The sequence below is a fragment of the Megalobrama amblycephala genome, linkage group LG13 (genome assembly GCF_018812025.1).
Source record: "Megalobrama amblycephala isolate DHTTF-2021 linkage group LG13, ASM1881202v1, whole genome shotgun sequence".
Classification (NCBI taxonomy): domain Eukaryota; kingdom Metazoa; phylum Chordata; class Actinopteri; order Cypriniformes; family Xenocyprididae; genus Megalobrama; species Megalobrama amblycephala.
The window spans coordinates 37943790-37964498 of NC_063056.1; the positions used below are offsets into that span (position 1 = coordinate 37943790).

General features: G+C 34.3%; 1 protein-coding gene across 2 annotated transcripts; it reads right to left on the minus strand.

Moving 5' to 3' along the window:
* Positions 1 to 2690: 2690 nt before the first annotated feature.
* On the minus strand, positions 2691 to 19800 carry sacm1lb (SAC1 like phosphatidylinositide phosphatase b). 2 transcript variants are annotated; one of them, XM_048153389.1, is made up of 20 exons: positions 19666 to 19800; positions 17487 to 17584; positions 16782 to 16856; positions 14963 to 15090; positions 12376 to 12525; positions 11723 to 11782; positions 11515 to 11548; positions 11233 to 11334; positions 11074 to 11159; positions 8519 to 8605; positions 7953 to 8021; positions 7786 to 7865; positions 7602 to 7700; positions 7369 to 7507; positions 7015 to 7084; positions 6859 to 6931; positions 6677 to 6770; positions 4738 to 4830; positions 4329 to 4386; positions 2691 to 3339 (listed from the first exon to the last, which is right to left on the minus strand). In XM_048153389.1, exons 1-20 carry the CDS (start codon positions 19692 to 19694, stop codon positions 3203 to 3205), a joined length of 1761 nt encoding a protein of 586 aa, XP_048009346.1. In that variant the 5' UTR covers positions 19695 to 19800; the 3' UTR covers positions 2691 to 3202. The 2 variants fall into 2 exon arrangements, with proteins under 2 accessions (XP_048009346.1, XP_048009345.1); XM_048153388.1 differs by having other exon boundaries at positions 7786 to 8021.
* Positions 19801 to 20709: the final 909 nt, after the last annotated feature.

Here is a 20709-nt window from a genome sequence, read left to right on the forward strand (position 1 = left end):
TTTTGCAACGTCCATCATTGCAAGAACACTGCTTGTGCTCGGGACGTTCGTTCTTTTGCCCGACGCAAGAGCATCATGATAACTTTAATAACAATAATACACGTCATTTTAACATTCTCCGATAAGCAGGTTCCAGACACGAGAAGAACGTCCTGCAGTGAAGATACAGAGAGATCAAGTGAAGAGCACAGCAAACATAAGGCATCATTCCTCCGCAGACTCGTGAAAGAAACACAGATATGGCACAGCGGTTCAGTGATGGGACGATCCTGCTGTAAACTCCTTTGGCCAATGAGACGCTGGTCCCAAGTAAAGATTCATATGAATCAGTTTTGATTATGAACAGAATCAGTTCATTAAGCTCCACAGAATGCCTCGAATCACTAAATAAACAGTTCATTTGTAAAAGCTCCCAATTCTCTGACTGAGGAAGACCATGATATTAAAGGCGAGGATAAAACGAGTCCATTGAACTCTGGGTCCGTCTCAAATGCTCGAATTCACTACAAAATGCTGAGACATGCAGCTGCCGCAATGCAAAACGCTATGTTTGTCTTGTTTTCCAGTAAAAAAAAAAAAAATTATTAAGTTAAATAAATAAATTTAAGCACTCTCAGAACAAAAAAAATTAAATTACGTGTAATCCAGAATTAAATAATTGAAGATATTAAGATGTTTTTAAAAAATTACATTGATTTTTGTAAAAAAAAAATTCTTGTTTCAAACATTTTCTTACTGAAGCTCATTTCCGCTACTGAATTAAAAAAAAAAAAAAAAAAAAAAAAAGGTAATTTCGACTTTCTCACAATTGTACGGAAGAGGATTAGGGCCTCGAGATTCTTGAGATTAAAGTTTCGAGAAAAAACTTGTTAAATTTCGAGAAAAAAGTCGAAATAAAATGTTGAGAATAAACTCGTTAAATTACGAGAAAAAACTCGTTAAATTTCAAGAAAAAAGTCAAAATAAAATGTTGAGAACAAACTCATTAAATGTTGAGAATAAACTCGTTAAATTACGAGAAAAAAACGTGTTAAATTTCGAGAAAAAAGTCGAAATAAAATGTTGAGAATAAACTTGTTAAATTACGAGAAAAAAAACTCATTAAATTTCGAGAAAAAAGTTGAAATAAAATGTTGAGAATAAACTCGTTAAATTACGAGAAAAAAACTCGTTAAATTTCAAGAAAAAAGTCGAAATAAAATGTTGAGAATAAACTCGTTAAATTACGAGAAAAAAACGTTAAATTTCAAGAAAAAAGTCAAAATAAAATGTTGAGAATAAACTCGTTAAATTACGAGAAAAAAACTCGTTAAATTACGAGAAAAAAGTCGAAATAAAATGTTGAGAATAAACTCGTTAAATTACGAGAAAAAAAATCGTTAAATTACGAGAAAAAAGTCGAAATAAAATGTTGAGAATAAACTCGTTAAATTACGAGAAAAAACCTCGTTAAATTACGAGAAAAAAGTCGAAATAAAATGTTGAGAATAAACTCGCTAAATTACGAGAAAAAAACTCGTTAAATTACGAGAAAACTCGTTAAATTTTAAGAAAAAAGTCGAGATAAAATGTTGAGAAAAAGTCGTTAAATTACGAGAACAAATTCGTTAAATTACAAATTTGTTCTCATAATTTAACGACTTTTTTCTCGTAATTTAATGAGTTTATTCTCAACATTTTATCTCGACTTTTTTTCTCGAAATTTAATGACTTTTTTCTCATAATTTAACGAATTTGTTCTCATAATCTAACGACTTTTTTCTCGTAATTTAATGACTTTATTCTCAACATTTTATTTAGACTTTTTTTCTCTAAATTTAACAACTTTAATCTCGAGATGGTTTTATTTTTTTATTATTGCTTGGCCCTAATCCTCTTCCGTACAATTGCTAGTTTACATCTTGCAATTTTGAGAAAAAATTCTGAGAAAAAAATTGACTTTAGAACTCACAATTGCGACTTAATATCTCACAATTCTGAGAGAAAAAAAGTCAAAATTGCGAGTTTATAATTCTGAGGAAAAAAGTCAGAATTGTGAGATAAAAAGTCGCAATTGTCTTTTATTATTTTTTATTCCGTGGCGGAAACAAGCCATCATATTTTCTCGCTTAAAACAAGAAAAAACGTAAAATTTAAATAAATCATTTAGCGAAAGATATATTTGCAGAGAACAAAACTTAAAATAAGTTTCAGTTTGTTTACATCAAAGTTTCATCAACTAAGAATGAACATTTTTACAGGTTGAAAATAATAGATTAAATGTTAATTCATGTTCATTCATAATATATCAGTTCATTTTAAAAATGCATATGTATATTAAAATGTATATGCAGAAATAATAAATGCTGTAAATGTATTGTTCATCATTCATGGCATTAGCCAATGCTAACATACAAAACCTTAATGTAATACAGAACATTAATTTGTTTACATTAGTTAACATGAACTAAGTGAACAATATATTTTTGAAGTATTTATTATCTTAGTGGATGTTATTCTGTAAAAATATAGTTGTTCTTTGTTTGTACATGTTAGTTCACAGTGCATTAACCATAATGTTAACAGACACAACTTTAGAGTTTAATAAAGTATTAGCAAATGTTGAAATTAACATTGACTAAAATCTGATCATTGATAGTTCATGTTAACTAATGTAGTTAAACCTTATTGTAAAGTGATATCAATATATCTTATTGTGTACATATCTTTATTAGAAAACAAGACAATGATTTTGAGGTGACGGCAGATGTGATACAAATGCGTTTGGTTTTACACAAACAGTCCGAGAGCTGCGACTTATGAGAGCCGGTGGAATATCGGCAGGCGTGTGCGTTTAGACACGGGCGTCTATGAAAAACGCCTTCGGGACGTGTGAACCATGAGGACGGGGCCGAGAACCTCACGGACGAGTATAAGGTGCTTGATTTTCCAGCGTTGCTCCTGTAAAGCTGCCTATATGCAGATGGAATTATGGGATCTCTGTGAGATGGTCCCGCGTGATACGATTCCCGTGTGGAGAGCAGCGGGCGCGTCCATGCGCGTTCGGTCCCGTCCGGCCCCCGGCCTTCGTCCTCTTCCTCCTCGCCGCGCGGCGTCAGTACAGGCTCCAGGCCCGGTGAAGCTGAGAGTAAGACAGGACTGAGGATGAGGAGGAGGAGGATGAAGACTCGGTGGGACCAAGCTGCTTCCCACACACGCAGGTTCAGTCCATCTTCTCCTTCTGCACCAGTTTGGGCGCATCGACGAAGTCCCGGCCGTTGAAGAGGATCACGCCGCCGGTCACGACACTCGCCGAGCCCCAGAACAACACGTATGCCAGAGTCTCCGTCCAGGTGTCGCCTGGGTAATACAGTGAGAAAGGCACTAATGTTAATTAAAATATTAGAATATTAATATTAAGGCAAGACATTAGGGGTGAATGGAGTAATAATAATAAGAATAGATATCACCATGCTTCCACTGTTGATTAATTACAATTGCAAACATTTTTTTTGCATTAAAAGTTTTCTGAAATGTTATGTTGAAATATGCAAATGAGGCATTATCTAATTAAATTAGCACATATTTGCATGTATTTCCAGATTTGATATTATATGGATATCTCTTTTTATTACTCCATAAATCAGAATATACTGTTAACGGACAGAAAACGAATACATTTTCATCATAAAATGTTATATATATCAGGCAAATGATATATGAAGAAACCTTCAGAATATAGATAAGAATAAAACTGTAAAGTTTGGTGTATGTAAAGCTGCAGAAGTGGAGATCTCTTTTGTAAAGACATGTATTTATCATTGAAATCTACAAACAGATAAAGTGCAATAAAATAAACATTTAAAAGTATATTTTGGATGTTTCCTTTCCATTATTGTGAGAAGACATGTTATGGAAACAAAACAGTCCAGAATCTCAAAATTGACAAAACGTGGTTTTGCCTTTAGCGTCGTGCCTTAAAGGTGCAGTGTGTAAATTTTAGCGGCATCTAGCGGTGATATTGCGAATTGCAATATAGAGAAGCTACGGTGGCCAACACAGGACAAAAATGTCGCCATCTGAGACAGCAGAGAGTAGCCAGTCATGCAAACATGCTCTGTAGTGCAGTTTGTCTGTTTAAGGCTACTGTAGAAACATGGCGGCGCAAAATGGCGACTTAACATGTAAGGGTGACATAACACCTGCGGTGTATGTAGATAGCAATGGCTCATTCTAAGGTAATAAAAACATAACGGTTCATTATGTAAGGTCTGTCAATAGATCCTCCTAAAATTTACACATTGCACCTTTAATATTTACGCTAATATTAATGTTAATCAGTGTCTTACCAGCCATGAGGAGACATATGATGCACATTGAGAAAGCAACCACCATGATGATCGGCAGCTGAAAGTGAGGGGTGAGGGGAAAAAAACGTTAGTGCTGATTGTGATCATTTTCAGCCTTTTGACAGTTTTAATCTCAATCTCCATATCAATGCCAAAATGAATACTGATTCAAAATGTTTAAAATCAAGAAGAAACAGAAGTGACAGATATTTTTTCCAAATTGTGACGTACATCGTAGTGTAATTGATTATTGAAAGGAAAAAAAATTAGGATGGGTCTTGGTTCTATCTGTCAGTTGTTGATTGGATGTTGAGATGTGGGCATGACACTCAAAAATGGAGTCTGAGTGGATTGTAAAAACAAATTATACATTAATCTGGCATTGGTTTTTCTCTAATCTTGTTCTTACCGTGAGGAACTTCCAGTCTTTGGGCTCGTGTAGAGGAGTGTTTATATCCGCCTCTTCCACAGCATAGTTCCCCAAGAACAGGTCAATGGAGTCCTGGAGAAAACAAATATTTATTCACAGCATGAACCTCCATATCAGGGTGAGTTTTTGTCTCATATTTATTATATCATATGATATAGTTAAGCAATATCACACAAGTGCTGTTTTGTCTTGAATGGCAAAAGTGCAAATGTAATATTGATTTTATACAACAGTTCAATAAATATGAAGTTAATATTGTGTTATATTTTAGACAAATACTGCCTGTTTTTGCTTAAAGGGGCTCTATGTAAGATTTTTACTTTAATAAAGCATAAAAATACCACGATATGTTTGCAGATATTTAGGAAACATGCTAAGTTCATCTACTTGTTTCTCTGAAAAACAACGCAACAGTCAGATATTCTGCTTTGAAATGTGTGTTCCGTGTCGGAATGTCTGTCTTTGTTTTGGTCTGTGGAAACCGTGTGCTGCAGTTTATCCAATAGTATTTCGACACCACAGGTTGCCAGTTGGCGGAAAACAGCGCGTATTGCAACCATGGAAACCAGCAAACAAACTGGGTCAGAGAATCGCAGATTTTACCTGACCTAAAAAGCCTCTGAATCCATCTAAATATCTCTATGAACAACAGCATATTAAAACAGATAAATTAACTCATCAGCTTACAGTGTGTAAGTCTCCTCAGCTTTCATTGTCAATTCCGCTCCCTACGGTTGCTGGCAACCCGCGTCTTTGAACGAGGGGGCAGGGCAAACAATATTTTGAATTCGGACTGCAGTACCTATTTTGAACACTGGGTGTCATTATTACATCCCCTTTAATTTTGACAATGAAAATATTACCTAAAGCCAGAGCAGAGCTGTTGTGTGTCTCCGAAAAACACACAGCGGTGTTTAATTTCTGAATGAATCCACGTTTTGAGCGAATCAATCGGGTGAACCAATGATTCAATGGCCTATTCATAAAGAGAGCCATTTACTTAATTCCTGAATGAATCATATGAATGACTCAACTTACTCATTTAGACATTTACCGCCACCTACTGGCAGTTTTAATTTCTTATTTAGAGTATTATTTCATTATTATTTAAAGGGTTAGTTCACCCAAAAATTACAATTCTGTCATTTATTACTCAGGCTCATGCCGTTCCACACCCGTAAGACCTTCATTCATCTTCAGAACACAAATTAAGATATTTTTGTTGAAATCCGATGGCTCAGTGAGGCCTGCATTAACAGCAATGACATTTCCTCTCTCAATATCCATTAATGTACTAAAAACATATTTAAATCAGTTCATGTGAGTACAGTGGTTCAAAATTAATATTATAAAGCGACAAGAATATTTTGTGTGCACCAAAAAAATAAAAACTTATTTAGTGATGGCCGATTTCAAAACACTGCTTCAGGAAGCTTCGGAGCGTTATGAATCTTTTGTGTCGAATCAGCGGTTTGGAGCGCCAAAGTCATGTGATTTCAGCAGTTTGGCGGTTTGACACGCGACCCGAATCATGATTCGACACACTGATTCATTTATGTTCCGATGCTTCCTGAAGCAGTGTTTTAAAATCGTCCATCACTAAATAAGTCGTTATTTTGTTTTTTTGGCGCACCAAAAATTTTCTCGTCGCTTTATAATATTAATATTGAGCCACTGTACTCACATGAACTGATTTAAATATGTTTTTTGGTACATTCATGGATCTTGAGAGAGGAAATGTCATTACTGGCTATGCAGGCCTCACTGAGCCATCAGATTTCAACAAAAATATCTTAATTTATGTTCAGAAGATGAACGAAGTTCTTACGGGTGTGGACCAGCATTGAGCCTGAGTAATAAATGACATTATTTTCATTTTTGGGTGAACTAACCCTTGGTTTGTCCATGTGATGCTCACCTGTCTGAACCCATCTGAGAAGTTGTTCTTGTAGTATCTGATCATGGAGTTCCATCCATCCATCAGCAAACCCCACTGGGTTCTCTTTCCCGTCCTGAGGACACAGAGAACCAATCATTTTCTACAATCCAATCAAACATTTACTCTCAAACACAAGCAGAGCGGAAGATGGTCCTGCTTACCGTGTGAAATCAGTCTTCAGGGCTCCTGTGCCAGCGTACTGTTTGGCACACGCATTGGCGTTATCTGCCCATGCTGCAGATAAAGAAGAGAAAGGGTATGAATGAGACAGTCTCACACAGCCAGACTACTGAATATCAGTGTTAGTGTTTGCTTACCATTCTTGTATATTTTTTCAAAATCTGCCTGATCTTCAATCCGTTGCCCCATATGTAAAACTCCCATCCTCTACATATAAACAAGACATGAAATATGTGGTAACCTCACAGCTAACAGACAGGAACTAAAAGCTCATCTAAATGTTTGTGTACTCCTATAAGCTGAAAAAAATCTACTTTTAGCAGACATTACTGACAATTCAAACCGTCTTTCCCATCGGACCACAAATAATGACTAATCTTTTATGTAGGGCTGAGCAATACAGCTAAAATTTCTCAAATATATTTCCATTTTTTGGTGATATTCACAATGATGTTCCCATAGATGATAATAAATCGTCTCATCACACACACCTCTAACTGTGACTGCAGCGAGCGACGGGCCAGCAGACTCTGGATAACATTGGTTCGGTCCAGACAGTCCATGCAATTGCTTCGGAACGTCCCATCCTGCTGCATTTGGACCGACCCATCTGAATCCACCAGGAAGTAGCTATTGAAAAAATAAATAAGAGCATTCAAATTACGCCCAGGAGCAACAGATTATCACAGATAACCATCACTTTTAGCATGCAAACACCACATACCCGAACTCATCCTGCATTTCTGCCACCATGTCCACCAGGATCTGCAGGCGATGCCACCTCATACGGCTGCACTCCTTGTGAAAGTCAAACGCGATGTACCTGCGGAAGAACACAGTCTGTGAGTTCACCATTTGCGCGTCGGTATCATCAATGCTTTATGAGATTTCCCCATCAATTCACTCACTTGATCATGCCGTTGCCCAAACTGCCCACCATCTTTGCAAAGGCCTGTTCCAGTGGCTTTTCTGAGCCTTTCTGATTGACCTGAAGAATAAAAACAGATCTTAATGAGATATTTCCAGCCTGGGAGCGACACCTCAATGTGAACGGAGCAAATACATGGAAACATACCAGGTTCAGAATCACTTGTTTGCCGTATGTGATGATCTGAGAGTCAAAATGTCTCTGAAAACCATCCAGCTGTGAGAGGAGAAGCGGTACACAAATGAAGACACATAATAAATGGAAGATTGATTATTATAAGCAATTTAAAATTGCTTATCTTGGTGGATATTTTTGGTACAGCGCCTAAACAAAATCTAAATTTTTGTAATCTCAACTTCAAATTTGGAACAACTTGTTTAGATAGGGCTTTGATTTGATAGCAATTTCAGAGTAAAAAATATTTGATAAAATATTTTATATAAAATAAATATGTTAAGGCACTTTTGTTAATCACAGGTTTCATTTGCTAACATTAGTTTGCATGAACTAACATTAACAAAGATTAATAAATTGCTCACTATTTGTTTTGTTTATATTAGCCATAAGCCAGTGCATCACTAATACAAAAAAATTAGACCTTATTATAAAGTGACACAACCAGATGTTCAAAACAATATTAAACCATCATGAACACATTGTTTTTCGTCAATGACCCTCAAACAAAACAAAGTAAAGTAAAGAAAGCATCTCACGTGATTGATGCTTTTGCTGATCTGTGGTTTTGGTTTGTATTTGAGGTTGGGTCTCTGAGACCAGTAGAACGGGATGGAGCCACGAGTCTGTGGACAAAGATTAAAGAAATGTACTGGATTATTCACTCATTCATTCATTAGCAGATATGTAAAGAAAAGACAACTTTGTGTTATAAGAAATCTTGTGATCCTCAAGCGACACTGAAAACAAGCAACCTGCATTCAGAATGGAGACAAATGCATGAAAAATAAAACAAGAACCAAGCAACATTCTGGTAAGTTTCCCGACCTCAGGGTCTGAATCTGTTTTTTTTTTTTTTTTTTGCAAAGTATCATGACTTTGTACGGCTGCACATCTATTCATGGATTCACAGATCAAAAATAAGCTTGTATTTATTTGATATCTGTGGTTCATGATCCATCAAACCACTGTGATATTATTCTCCACTGCCCACAGATGCTGTTTGCCTTTGTACCCTTGAGAATCAACCCGAAATATGGACATTTATGAGCGATACCATAAAGATCATGGCTGCATTCTTAATTAATGGTTTCTAAAAGTTTATATAAAGGGATCATATCATAAAAAATTTATTTTTCTTGATAGTTTGAAATAAAGCAGTTTAATGTGCCATGTAGAGCAACATTAAGAGCTCAGTATACACAGTCCGCAGAAACTACACTAGATGAAGAAAATATGTTTGGAAGATGAAGATGTTCACAAAACACAAAGTCTGTGTCACAATTCACATACTATCTGTCCTAAATAGAATTTGAAATTTGAATTAGTGAGTCTCAAATCGTAGTATGTTGAAATAAGTATTCCAAAGAGACACGGATGGTCTCCTTTTTCCGGTTAGATCCATGCACTCTCTAATGGCTAATATTGCCCACAACCCATTGCACGTTAGACAAGGTTTCGATTAGAACTACAAAAATGAACAAAAAAACTTACAAACATGTCAGATGACATCTTTTCGTCGACTGAGAAACCAAAGACTGTTAGTGAGTTTTTGAAATGAGCACATGCGTAAGAACAGCCCCCCTCCTTCACAGCTCATTTTGAGGGAACGCCTCCCAAAACTTGTGCACGAGTATTGGAACACGAGTGTTTACCACCGGCATTCGCTGTGTCGTGTTAGTGGATTCGTTATGTCGGACTCACCGCAAGTAACCCATAATCTGCAGTTGTCACTCCTGTCTCCTGACAAAAACATTGCATGCGGCGCCTGTAGAGTGTGGAAAGTTACTGGAGCGCGCAGCCGCGCATGTCTCTCACAAGGAACGTCATGGCAGTGATTGACAAGCCAGAGGGCCAATCGTTTACACGATGATCGCATAAATAATTGGCTGATGTTTTTAAGACCCTACCTCGTGCACAGATGATGTATATTAATATTATTACTTTCAGTGCACCTAATAAATAGTCTTTTATCAGTAGTAAAGACAGTTTCAAGTAATATTGCAAAAATGTATAAAACAAAACATCCTCTTTAGCACCTTTAAGTAGAGAGATTTAGAAAAAGGGGTTTGGGGTATTAATAATCACTATCTAAACTGATGAAAAAACATTTATTTAATGTTATCCACATTATATTTAATCTGTAACAGCACTGAAAACTTTCATAAATATACATTTTGTCATTAACTTTTAAATGCATCATTGCGCAAAGACATGAGGAGAGACAAACGACTGGCAGATCAGTGTGCTACTACATTTCCCTCTTATACAGTAGGAATTTAAATTTAAAAAATGGATTTGGATCCCATTTCTATCCCATTTTTCTACAGAATTTTAACTATATTCCTGATCATTTCAGTTTGATTGGAACAGTTTTCATTATTTTGTACTCCACTCACAAGTTGACAAATTAATGAGGAACAAAATAATTTTCATGAAAATCGCAGTTTCCTTGATTAACACTTTATCAACAAAAACTGTTCAATTTACAGATTGAAACATCAGAGAGCTAATTGGAAAGTTTCTGTATTGGAAGAAATGAGAAAAACGTAATTCCTGACTAAAATCAATACATTTTTTATGCAACATACATGCATCTGTAATACCACAAAACCATTTTAAAGCCACAAAAGTGTGACTTCTTAAAAACAATATTACAGTGTTTCTCTAGTGAAGTTTGGTTGATTTATTTGACAAGCTAAAACTGTAAAAAAAAAAAAGTAAATCTCACAAAACCCATCAAGAACATGTCAAATATCACCCTAAAATCATAAAAATATTATCCTGCTTAAAGAAAAAGAAGCCTTTTAAAGAACACATTTTGCAATTTATTTATATAATATTATATTGTTTTTCATTGTTGGGGTAAAATGTGACCTAGACAACTTTTTGAGGAACAAGATCAGGATTTTCATGTGCTGTTTTCATGACTATGGCATTGACAAAAACTAGTTGATTTACCGGTTGAACCATCAGAGAGACGTCTGGAAAGTTCCCATATTGGCAGAAATGTGAAAAATGTATTTCCTCAACAAATGGATCCACATAACAGCATGAAAACTGATATATGGATGCTTACATTTCAAAGGCTTACCTGAACAAATGATGCTTTTCCTCCATTATACTGAACAATCTGTTCTGTCTCGACAAAGTTGGCCGCATGACCCTCAGAGTCGATACCTGGAAGAGGAAGAGATCGTTTAGTAGTGTATCAAGCAAAAACAGCCACAGCCTCAAACCGCACCAGCGTTACCTCTGACGTAGTAGCGGACACCAGCGCGGAAGCAGCTCCTCCTGGAAACGATGATCCAGTCAAAGATTTTGCCATTGATGCAGCACGACTTCATAGTGATGACTGAGAGCGGAGATTAAGGACTATATATCCAACTGAGAGAGTTCGGACAATGACATAATTATGAAGATAATGCATCACCTAACAGTGTTCATACACACAAAACATTAAAGGCCCAAAATCACACATCGATGTGATCTGAAATGTGTCAGAGATGACAATGTTCGTCTGGTTAAAGGATACAGCCGTGAACAACCGGGTAGACGAATTTGTGTAGCTATAAGAGAAAATGAAATAATTTAAAGAAATGAAATAATTCCTTCTTTAGATAAAGATTTTTCAACATATAATCAGGTCCAGAAACACGTGGCGTTTCCTGCAGAATTCAACACAATGTCTAAATGAGTTACTCTTAAAATAGTAGCTCGACCTAAAACAATCCTGCATTTACCTCAGGCTGTGCCATGAATTCTCTGAGAAGGTGACCGTTCCACACAAATCTCTGATCCGCCTGTATAAAACAATAATATGAGGCTATAATTACAGTTTCACCTGTCATACCTCATACCAAATTGATGAAACATGAAATAAAAACGGTAACACTTTACAATAAGGCTCCATTTGTTAACTACATTAGTTAGCATGAACTAACAATTAAATGAAAGGTTGAATTCAACATTTACTAATAAATAATTAAAATCAGTTGAATCTGTAAATATTATTTAATGGAACTGAGCTAACATGATCAATGATCAATAAATGCAGTAACAAACAATGTTCATTCTTATTTAATGTTAGTTAATGCATTATCCAACGTTAATCAGAGCTCACTGCGCTTTTCAGAAGGAGGGGCTTCATAGAGACAGGAACTAAACAGAGCGTTACTGACAGACTGGGAAGAGAGGAGCTGCAACAATGTCAAATACGGGGAAAATAATGTGTTTATTGAACATTCAAGCATGAAAACGTATTCTAAACTTTACAAAAGGTCCCCTTTAAAATGAATTGCTTTGTGTATTCCTCATTTGTATGTCACTTTAGATTAAAGCGTCTGCTAAATGAATAAATGTGCATGTAAATGTTGGAAGTGAGCATCTCTCTCACCCGCTCTAGTAAGGTCATCTCCTGAAACTCTGGGCTGGTGTTGGCCAGGCGCTGTAGCGTGTGCGTCAGGTCATAGTCTGTGGCAAAGTAGAAACCGTCTGTATTCAGGACGCTGTTGATCATGGACAGGAAGGCTTTGTTGTCTTGCATCTGGAAGATCCATAGAAATATTATTAGTTTCAATGAGACAGAGATTCGTAGTTAGGCTGCATCTAGGTATATTCTGAGAAAGCAGCCCAGCTTACTTGAATAATGTTTTTAATTCTGCTGACTAAAAGCGATACAACATAAATACACCTTAACCAAGAAAATATTAACATTAAAACCACAAAATGGTGTTAAAGATGAAGTATGTAGTTTCTGCGACACTAGTGGCAGCTAGTGGAATTACAACCTTGTGTTGTGCAAAAACATGTTCTGTGTGATCTTCCCTTTACGCCTGTCACTCGGAAGTCAAAAAATGTTGTCAAATTGAACAGACTGAACAAAGCTTCTCCTCAAGCGGGAATGAAGACAACGGCGCAGCATTTCCGATGACTGACATCATAAAATAAACCGGTATTTTGGAGCTGATGTGTGAATGGTCTCTTAACAGTGTGAAACAGCATATTCGTGTAGTCATTCATGTTTACCCTTTTGGGGGAGATAAACACATTAATGGCATACTAATAGTAGTCAATGTTAAGAGAATGTATTTTAACATAAAAAAAATCGTACATACTTCACCTTTAAAGCCACAAAAGTATGGCAAGCCGTTTTGACTTTTATTCACATCTCAGGATATGAATTCTTGATATCAATAATTCAATTGTTGATATCAGGAATTACATTTCCACTAGTAACAATGGTAATTCTTGACATCAACATTTGAATTTCCACTAGTAAAAGCTAGAATTCTTGATATCTGTAATTGTATTTTCACTAGTGAAATGTCACCATAGGCTGCCATTCAAATTCAAATGTTGATATCAAGAACTGATTTCTTACTAGTTGAAATTCCAATTTCACATATCAGAAATACAATTCTTACTAGTAAAAATCCTTTTTGATATCAATAATTACATTGCTACTGGTAAAATGCAAATTTTTGATATCAAGAATTCAGTTGTCACTAGTTGAAATGTCAGTTCTTGATATCAACAATTGAATTGCTACTATTAAAATATCTGAAAATGTATTTCTGATATCAATATAATTTCAGATATCTAAAATGGCTTTCTTAAGAGTAACAATCTATGGCAAGCCGTTTTGACTTTTATTCATTCTCCGGATATGAATTCTTGATATCAACAATTCAGTTTTCACTAGTTAAAATGCTAATTCTTGATATCAGGAATTACATTTCCACTAGTAACAAAGTTAATTTTTGATATCAACAATCGAATTTTCACTAGTTGAAATGCTAATTTTTGATATCAAGAATTATATTTCCACTAGTAAAAACTATAATTCTTGATATCTGTACTTGTATTTTCACTAGTGAAATGTCACCATAGGCTGCCATTCAAATTCAATTGTTGATATCAATAATTACATTGCTACGAGTAAAATGCACATTTTTGATATCAAGAATTCAGTTGTCACTAGTTGAAATGTCAGTTCTTGATATCAACAATTGAATTGCTACTAGTAAAAATGTTCATTTTTGATATCTGAAAATGTATTTCTGATATCAATATAATTTCAGATATCTAAAATGGCTTTCTTACTAGTAACAATCACATTCATAATATCAGAAACTAACATTGTCACTAGTGACAATCAATTTTTACTAGTACCAATTCAATTTTTGATATCAAGAACTGACATTTCAACTAGTGACAACTGAATTATTGATATCAAAAATTAGGATTTTTACTAGTAAGATTTGTATTTCTGATATGTGAAACTGGAATTTCAATTAGTAAGAAATCAGTTCTTGATATCAACAACTGAATTTGAATGGCAGCCTATGGTGACATTTCACTAGTGAAAATACAATTACAGATATCAAGAATTATAGTTTTTACTAGTGGAAATATAATTCTTGATATCAAAAATTTGCATTTTAACTAGTGAAAATTGAATTGTTGATATCAAGAATTTATATCCTGAGAATGAATAAAAGTCAAAACGGCTTGCAATACAAAAGTGTGACCTCCAAAACAATGTCAAAGTCACATTGAAATTTGGTTGATTTATTTGACACACTAAACTATAAAATGGTGACTCTCACACAACCTGTTGAGAAACTGGTCATGCATCACCCTAAAATCATTAAAATATTAATTTGCTTAAAGAAAAAGGCCTGTTTAAAAAAAAAACACATTTTGCATTTTATTAATATAATATAGTTTTTGTTGAAAAATGTGAGCTGGACAACTTTTCTTGAGAAAAGCCAACAAAAGTATACACGCTCCAAATTTCCAGCAAAACAAAAACATCTCAGCTCAAAATACATTTTGAAGCATTCACTGGTTCAAGATCGTGGTTTGGTTCTGTTTAAATAAAGAGATGCTCAAAAGTCCTATAAATACTGAGGGCAAACATGCAGTCAAAATAACAACTCCCTGCGGTGACACCAGAAACATTCAGCCAACAAACCGACCTGATTATCAGTCAGATGCAGAACTGTCTTCTTGTAGGAAATGATGTCAAACTCAGCTGCTTTCCAGACCGCATGGCCAAACAGGTCACCCACTTTCTTCTTCTTTGTAATGACGATGAGATACGTGCCTGAAAAAAACAGAGAGAGAGGGCTCAGAATGCAGTTTAAGGCAACACTTTATAATAAAGCCTCATTGATACATGATTTAGCTAAGATTAACCAACATTGAGCAATCTATTTTAAAGCAGTTATTAATCTTTCTTAATGTTAGTAAAAATCTAATAGTTCATTGTTTGTTAATGTTAGTTAACATTAGTGCATATAAATACAGCTGTTGATTTTAACAGTGTACTACTAAATGAATTTAACATTAACAAAGATTAACAAATGCTGACAGATTAAACATTACTGTAAAGTTATCCATTTTAAATTCCAATTCAATTCCTTGAATTAAATATGAATTAAGGTAGTGAACAGGAAGTTGAGTAATGATTTAAATTAAGGAAAATGAATTAAAATAGAATGAAATTCATAACTGCTGTAGGTATTGTTATGTCATTTGTCATTATGACTACGAAACAAAAAACTTCAGATGATATTAAGAATAAATGTTTAAAAACACAGAAATTAACAGAAATTAAATAGATGGTCAATAGAATACAATATTTGCAATGTTTTTCATTATAATGATTAAATGAACTTTTATTGAATGGGCCATGGTGGAAGAAAATTGTATTTCCCAGAATGCTCTAATTTACCTCATACTCCTCAAAATGGAGCCGAACATCAATACGTAATCAATAGAGTCACGAGATTTCATTATAGATATTATATATACGGTTAATTGACGAATAAGGTTTTTAAAAGTGTAAAAAACTAATGGAGATATAATTCAATTTGAATTTTTATTAAGTGTTAACAGTGAGATTATGTGGTTTTTAATATCAATTAACACTGCTTTTGTCATTTTTTTACAAGATGGACAAAATGTGTCACCAAAAAAGTAATTCGTTTTAACCAAAATTTTGGTTATACGGAATGACGATATTTTCAAAAAGCGCTAACAGGCTGATATCTAGCTAACTAGCAAACAAAAGGACAATCAAACATTTTATATTTAGTTAAGTTTTTAAAATATTACAACATTTTCCATGTTTTATAGCGGTTGTACCAAATGACCTGATGTTTCGGGACATGCGTATGAAAAAGTGAAAACATGAATTTTTCAAATAGCTAAAAGAGTGATAATGATAATGATGTCACATCCTGTCACATGATACTGACCGCATGACTTGAACCAAAATGGTCCCTTCATATGACATTTTTTCTCATATCAAAGCAACGACTTCTACACATAATTTTAATACCATTTTGCACTATGTTGATTTATGATGTTACAAAATCATGCCAGAATAAAAAATATATACATTTATTACATTTTTAGATATTTTAATCACAAATGAAATGGCTGTATTGGCCTTTGGACGGTTAAACCGAATGACCTTTTGACACTTCAAAATACCTTTATATGTAGGAAAATATAATTAAAACCTTTTGGAGAGATCTAATTGTACTACCTCACATACTTTGTTTTTTATTATTATTATTATTATTAAGGCCTTTGGACAAAAAAAATTTAATTGACCCATATATATACATACATATATATTGACATTTTGTAGCGCTATGTGACAAAGGTACAATCTGTTAATTGTTTAGTCGATACTTCCTGTGTGTTGTGACCAATTTGATTCAAATACACACTTTTTGTCCAACTCATGACAGTCAAACCATTAATACATAAGGAAAGAGATCGTACCGGCCACCAGCCGTATGGTTCCCATGATGCCACATATTGGTCGTGTCACTGCTGAAGGAGGGACGTCCTTCCTCACTGAAAGAGAACAGAACACAGAATATTAAGAATATATTTTTTAATTATATTACATGAAAAACATATATTTTGAATTATATTATTATATTAATTTTATTTTATATAGATAGATAGACAGATAGATAATTAATGCTTATTTTTTATATTATAGGAAAATATATCATTTTATTATATGATATCGCACTATATTATAATATTAAATAATAATAATTTATAATAATGATTATCATCATATTATAATAATCAAAATATATACTTTTAATATTATTTAACATGTTGATGTTGGATATTTAACTGTGAACTATTGACACCCCTGCAGAATGAATTATGATCTACCTCTAACCATTTTCCAAATACGACTTTTTATTTGCATCCTAATTTGGGATGAAAATTCTGCTGACATTTTAAGGAATGACTCTAGAAACACATCATTCATTCAAATGCTTCTGTGATCTCAAAAGAGCCTTCAACTCAAAACATTTATGCAATAAGCACCCTCATAAAATAAGGCAAGTTACTTATCAGCAGATAAAGCCTTCAGTGTGTACAGATACAGATAGTGTCTGTCCTTTTATCAATCGCTACAGAAGCAAAAATTTGCATTTCAGCCGTTCCAGTTCTCATTTGTACCTGTCAGGGTCATTTCTGTGGACACCCTGTCAATGGCGAGGACATCTCCAACACCATCATCACAGGCTTCGATGTAGAACTTCTCAGGGGCCGTGTGCCTGTGGATGGAGAGGAAAGTGAAGATTATTAGACTTAAAAGGTGCAATATGTAAGATTTCTGTCCGCTAGTGAATCTCAACCTTTTTTGAGTAATGGACCCCTGTTATTTTTTGGAACCATCCTCAAGGACCCCAGAATAATATTGGCTCATTGGTATCATTAGTGTCTTTGTGACAACCAAATGCAATAATGTATATTTTACTATTACGTTAGTTGACTTGTCCAATAATCAGTAATATTGTCAGTTATATTATATATATTATCTTCTTCTTTTATGGGAACATGTCAAATGTCAAAATATACAAATATTCATATTCAGATATTTTATAAGGACCCCCTTGCATTACATCAAGGACCACTAGGGGTCCACGGACCCCTGGTTGAGAAACACGAGGCCTGTTCAAAACAAAGGCATAGCTTGATGACGCCAAGTTTGAGCGTGGAATCTTGGGACATGTGGTCTTCACCTCACAGCCGGTGGAAAAGAATCGGGATAGGACTCGGGCAGAAATCATGTTCATGGATGAGATTATTAACGTTACTGTAGTATGAAGCAGAGCATGACGAGTGTTGTGGGAGCTGAACGAGGAGCTGGAGCGATTGATCAACACACGCCTCACGAGCAGCGGGACTTTTATTATGACACAGTCGCCGGCGCCGCTTCCGCTGTTCCTGTCATGAGTATGAGGTGATGCAGCTCTGTTTATCATATTAGATACATTTGAGTGTGTTGAAAATGATGTTATAACGTTACTCTGTGTGTTCGCTCGGCGGCTGCTGTGAGACACTGTTACACACTGCAGTAAGATAGATCGATTTTACAATATCATATTAAATGCTGGATGGCTTGTGTTAAATAATGGCATGCAATTCATTTTAAAACGTATTGTATGATGGAGAAAATGCTGTATTACTGTTACTAAAAATAAAGCTGCATCTGATTATGCTATGTTAGCTACTTCACAAAATAGTGTTTTTCTCTGAGGCATGGTAAAGCATGGTACTCGCAAAAAATCAAGAAAATTAGATTTAAACAATAAGACTAAACGTGTTGAGCTAATATAAAAACAATTAGTTTTCTGTCTATAAATATATCAAAACAGTTGTTCCCTTGTCTATTAAAACATGTAAATATTAAAGCGTCTTTGGTGTTTCCATGGTTTCTACAAAATAAAATCGGAAACCGAGGGTAACGCGGGAATGACGCCATTGACAGGCGACTCCTCACACGTCCCGGAGCCTTGGATAAAATTGCAATTTTCTCACGATTTACAAATAGTTGCAAACATTTGGGATGTTGTAAGCACTCAAGTGAACAAAATATATAACACTGGCCTAGAGGTTTTTGAATATTTTACTACAAAAATCTTACATATTGCACCTTTAATGTACAATGTAGTAAAATCCAGTTTAAGGAACAGGGCGTAACACTCACTTCTCATGTCCATATTATATTCATTTGTACCTATATCTATATATCTATATATATATATATATATATATATATATATATATATATATATATATATATACATATATGTATTTTTTTCAAAGTATGCTGCTTGGATTATATGGTTCATTATTTAATTACTGTAATATGTTGGCATCTGCTTCATCAACAACAACAACAAAATGAGGTAGATGAACTGCTAAAAGGTTCAAGTAATCTACTGCTGACCATCAATAAAACAATATAGTTTCACATTTTTAGTTTAAATTAATTGATTTTTGATATGAATGGACTGGAATCTGATCACCATGATTGATGACCAGCAAAACAAAACGAGCTGTCCACTTACTAACATTTAAGGGAATAATAATGCCTTTACATGCTGTTTAGACAAGCACTTCACTAGAATGCTGCCCAAAAAAGTTGTCTATGTAGGCAGCTCACTAGGTTTTGAGACACAGCCACAGGCACAGACAGGGCGCCTGTAGTTCACTGAACATGCAAGTCACTGCTGCTTCCTGAGACTATTTATAGACTTCACCAGATCAAAGATGAACAATGATATCTCTTCAATTAATCTAATCGATAATCAGTAATCAATGATCATCAGAGTAGTGAATTAATACTCACAAATTGAAGGTGTTGTAGGTGGTCGCCATTTTTCCATCAGTTCGTTCCTGACCTTCGTGACGTGTCAATACGGCAGCGGGAATCTAGCGACAATCAGCGACCACTAACAGGAAATGACCTCTGGAGTATAGATAAAAGTCCCATTTTATAATAAAAGTCCGAGTGTATTTTTTTTTTTTTTTTTTTTTAGAACCTCTCTAGAATGTAAAAAATAAAATTGTTATTAATAGTTATTTTGCACGTCAGGATGTCTGAGATTAGGCTGGCTGCCATTAGATGGTGTGTGATTAAAGTTAGCAAACTAAAATAATATTTTAATTAAACACTTTACATTTATAATAAGGTTTCTTTAGTTAACATTAGTTAACTACTTTAGTTATCATGAACTAAGAATAAACAATACTTCGACGGCATTTATTAATCTTAGTTAATGTTAATTTCAACATTTTCTAATACATTATTAAAGGATTTGTTCACTTTCAAATAAAAATTTCCTGATAATTTACTCACCCCCATGTCTACGGAAGAGGATTAGGGCCAAGCAATAATAAAAAAAATAAAACCATCTTGAGATTAAAGTTGTTAAATTTCGAGAAAAAAGTCGAGATAAAATGTTGAGAATAAACTCGTTAAATTACGAGAAAAAAACTTGTTAAATTTCGAGAAAAAAGTCGAGATAAAATGTAGAGAATAAAGTCATTAAATTACGAGAACAAATTCGTTAAATTACGAATTTGTTCTCATAATTTAACGACTTTTTTCTCTTAATTTAATGACTTTATTCTCATAATTTAATGAGTTTATTCTCAACATTTTATCTTGACTTTTTTCTCGAAATTTAACGACATTTTTCTCATAATTTAACGAATTTGTTCTCGTAATTTAACGACTTTTTTCTCGTAATTTAATGACTTTATTCTCAACATTTTATCTCGACTTTTTTCTCGAAATTTAACAACTTTAATCTCGAGATGGTTTTATTTTTTTTATTATTGCTTGGCCCTAATCCTCTTCTGTACATGTCATCCAAGATCTTCATGTCTT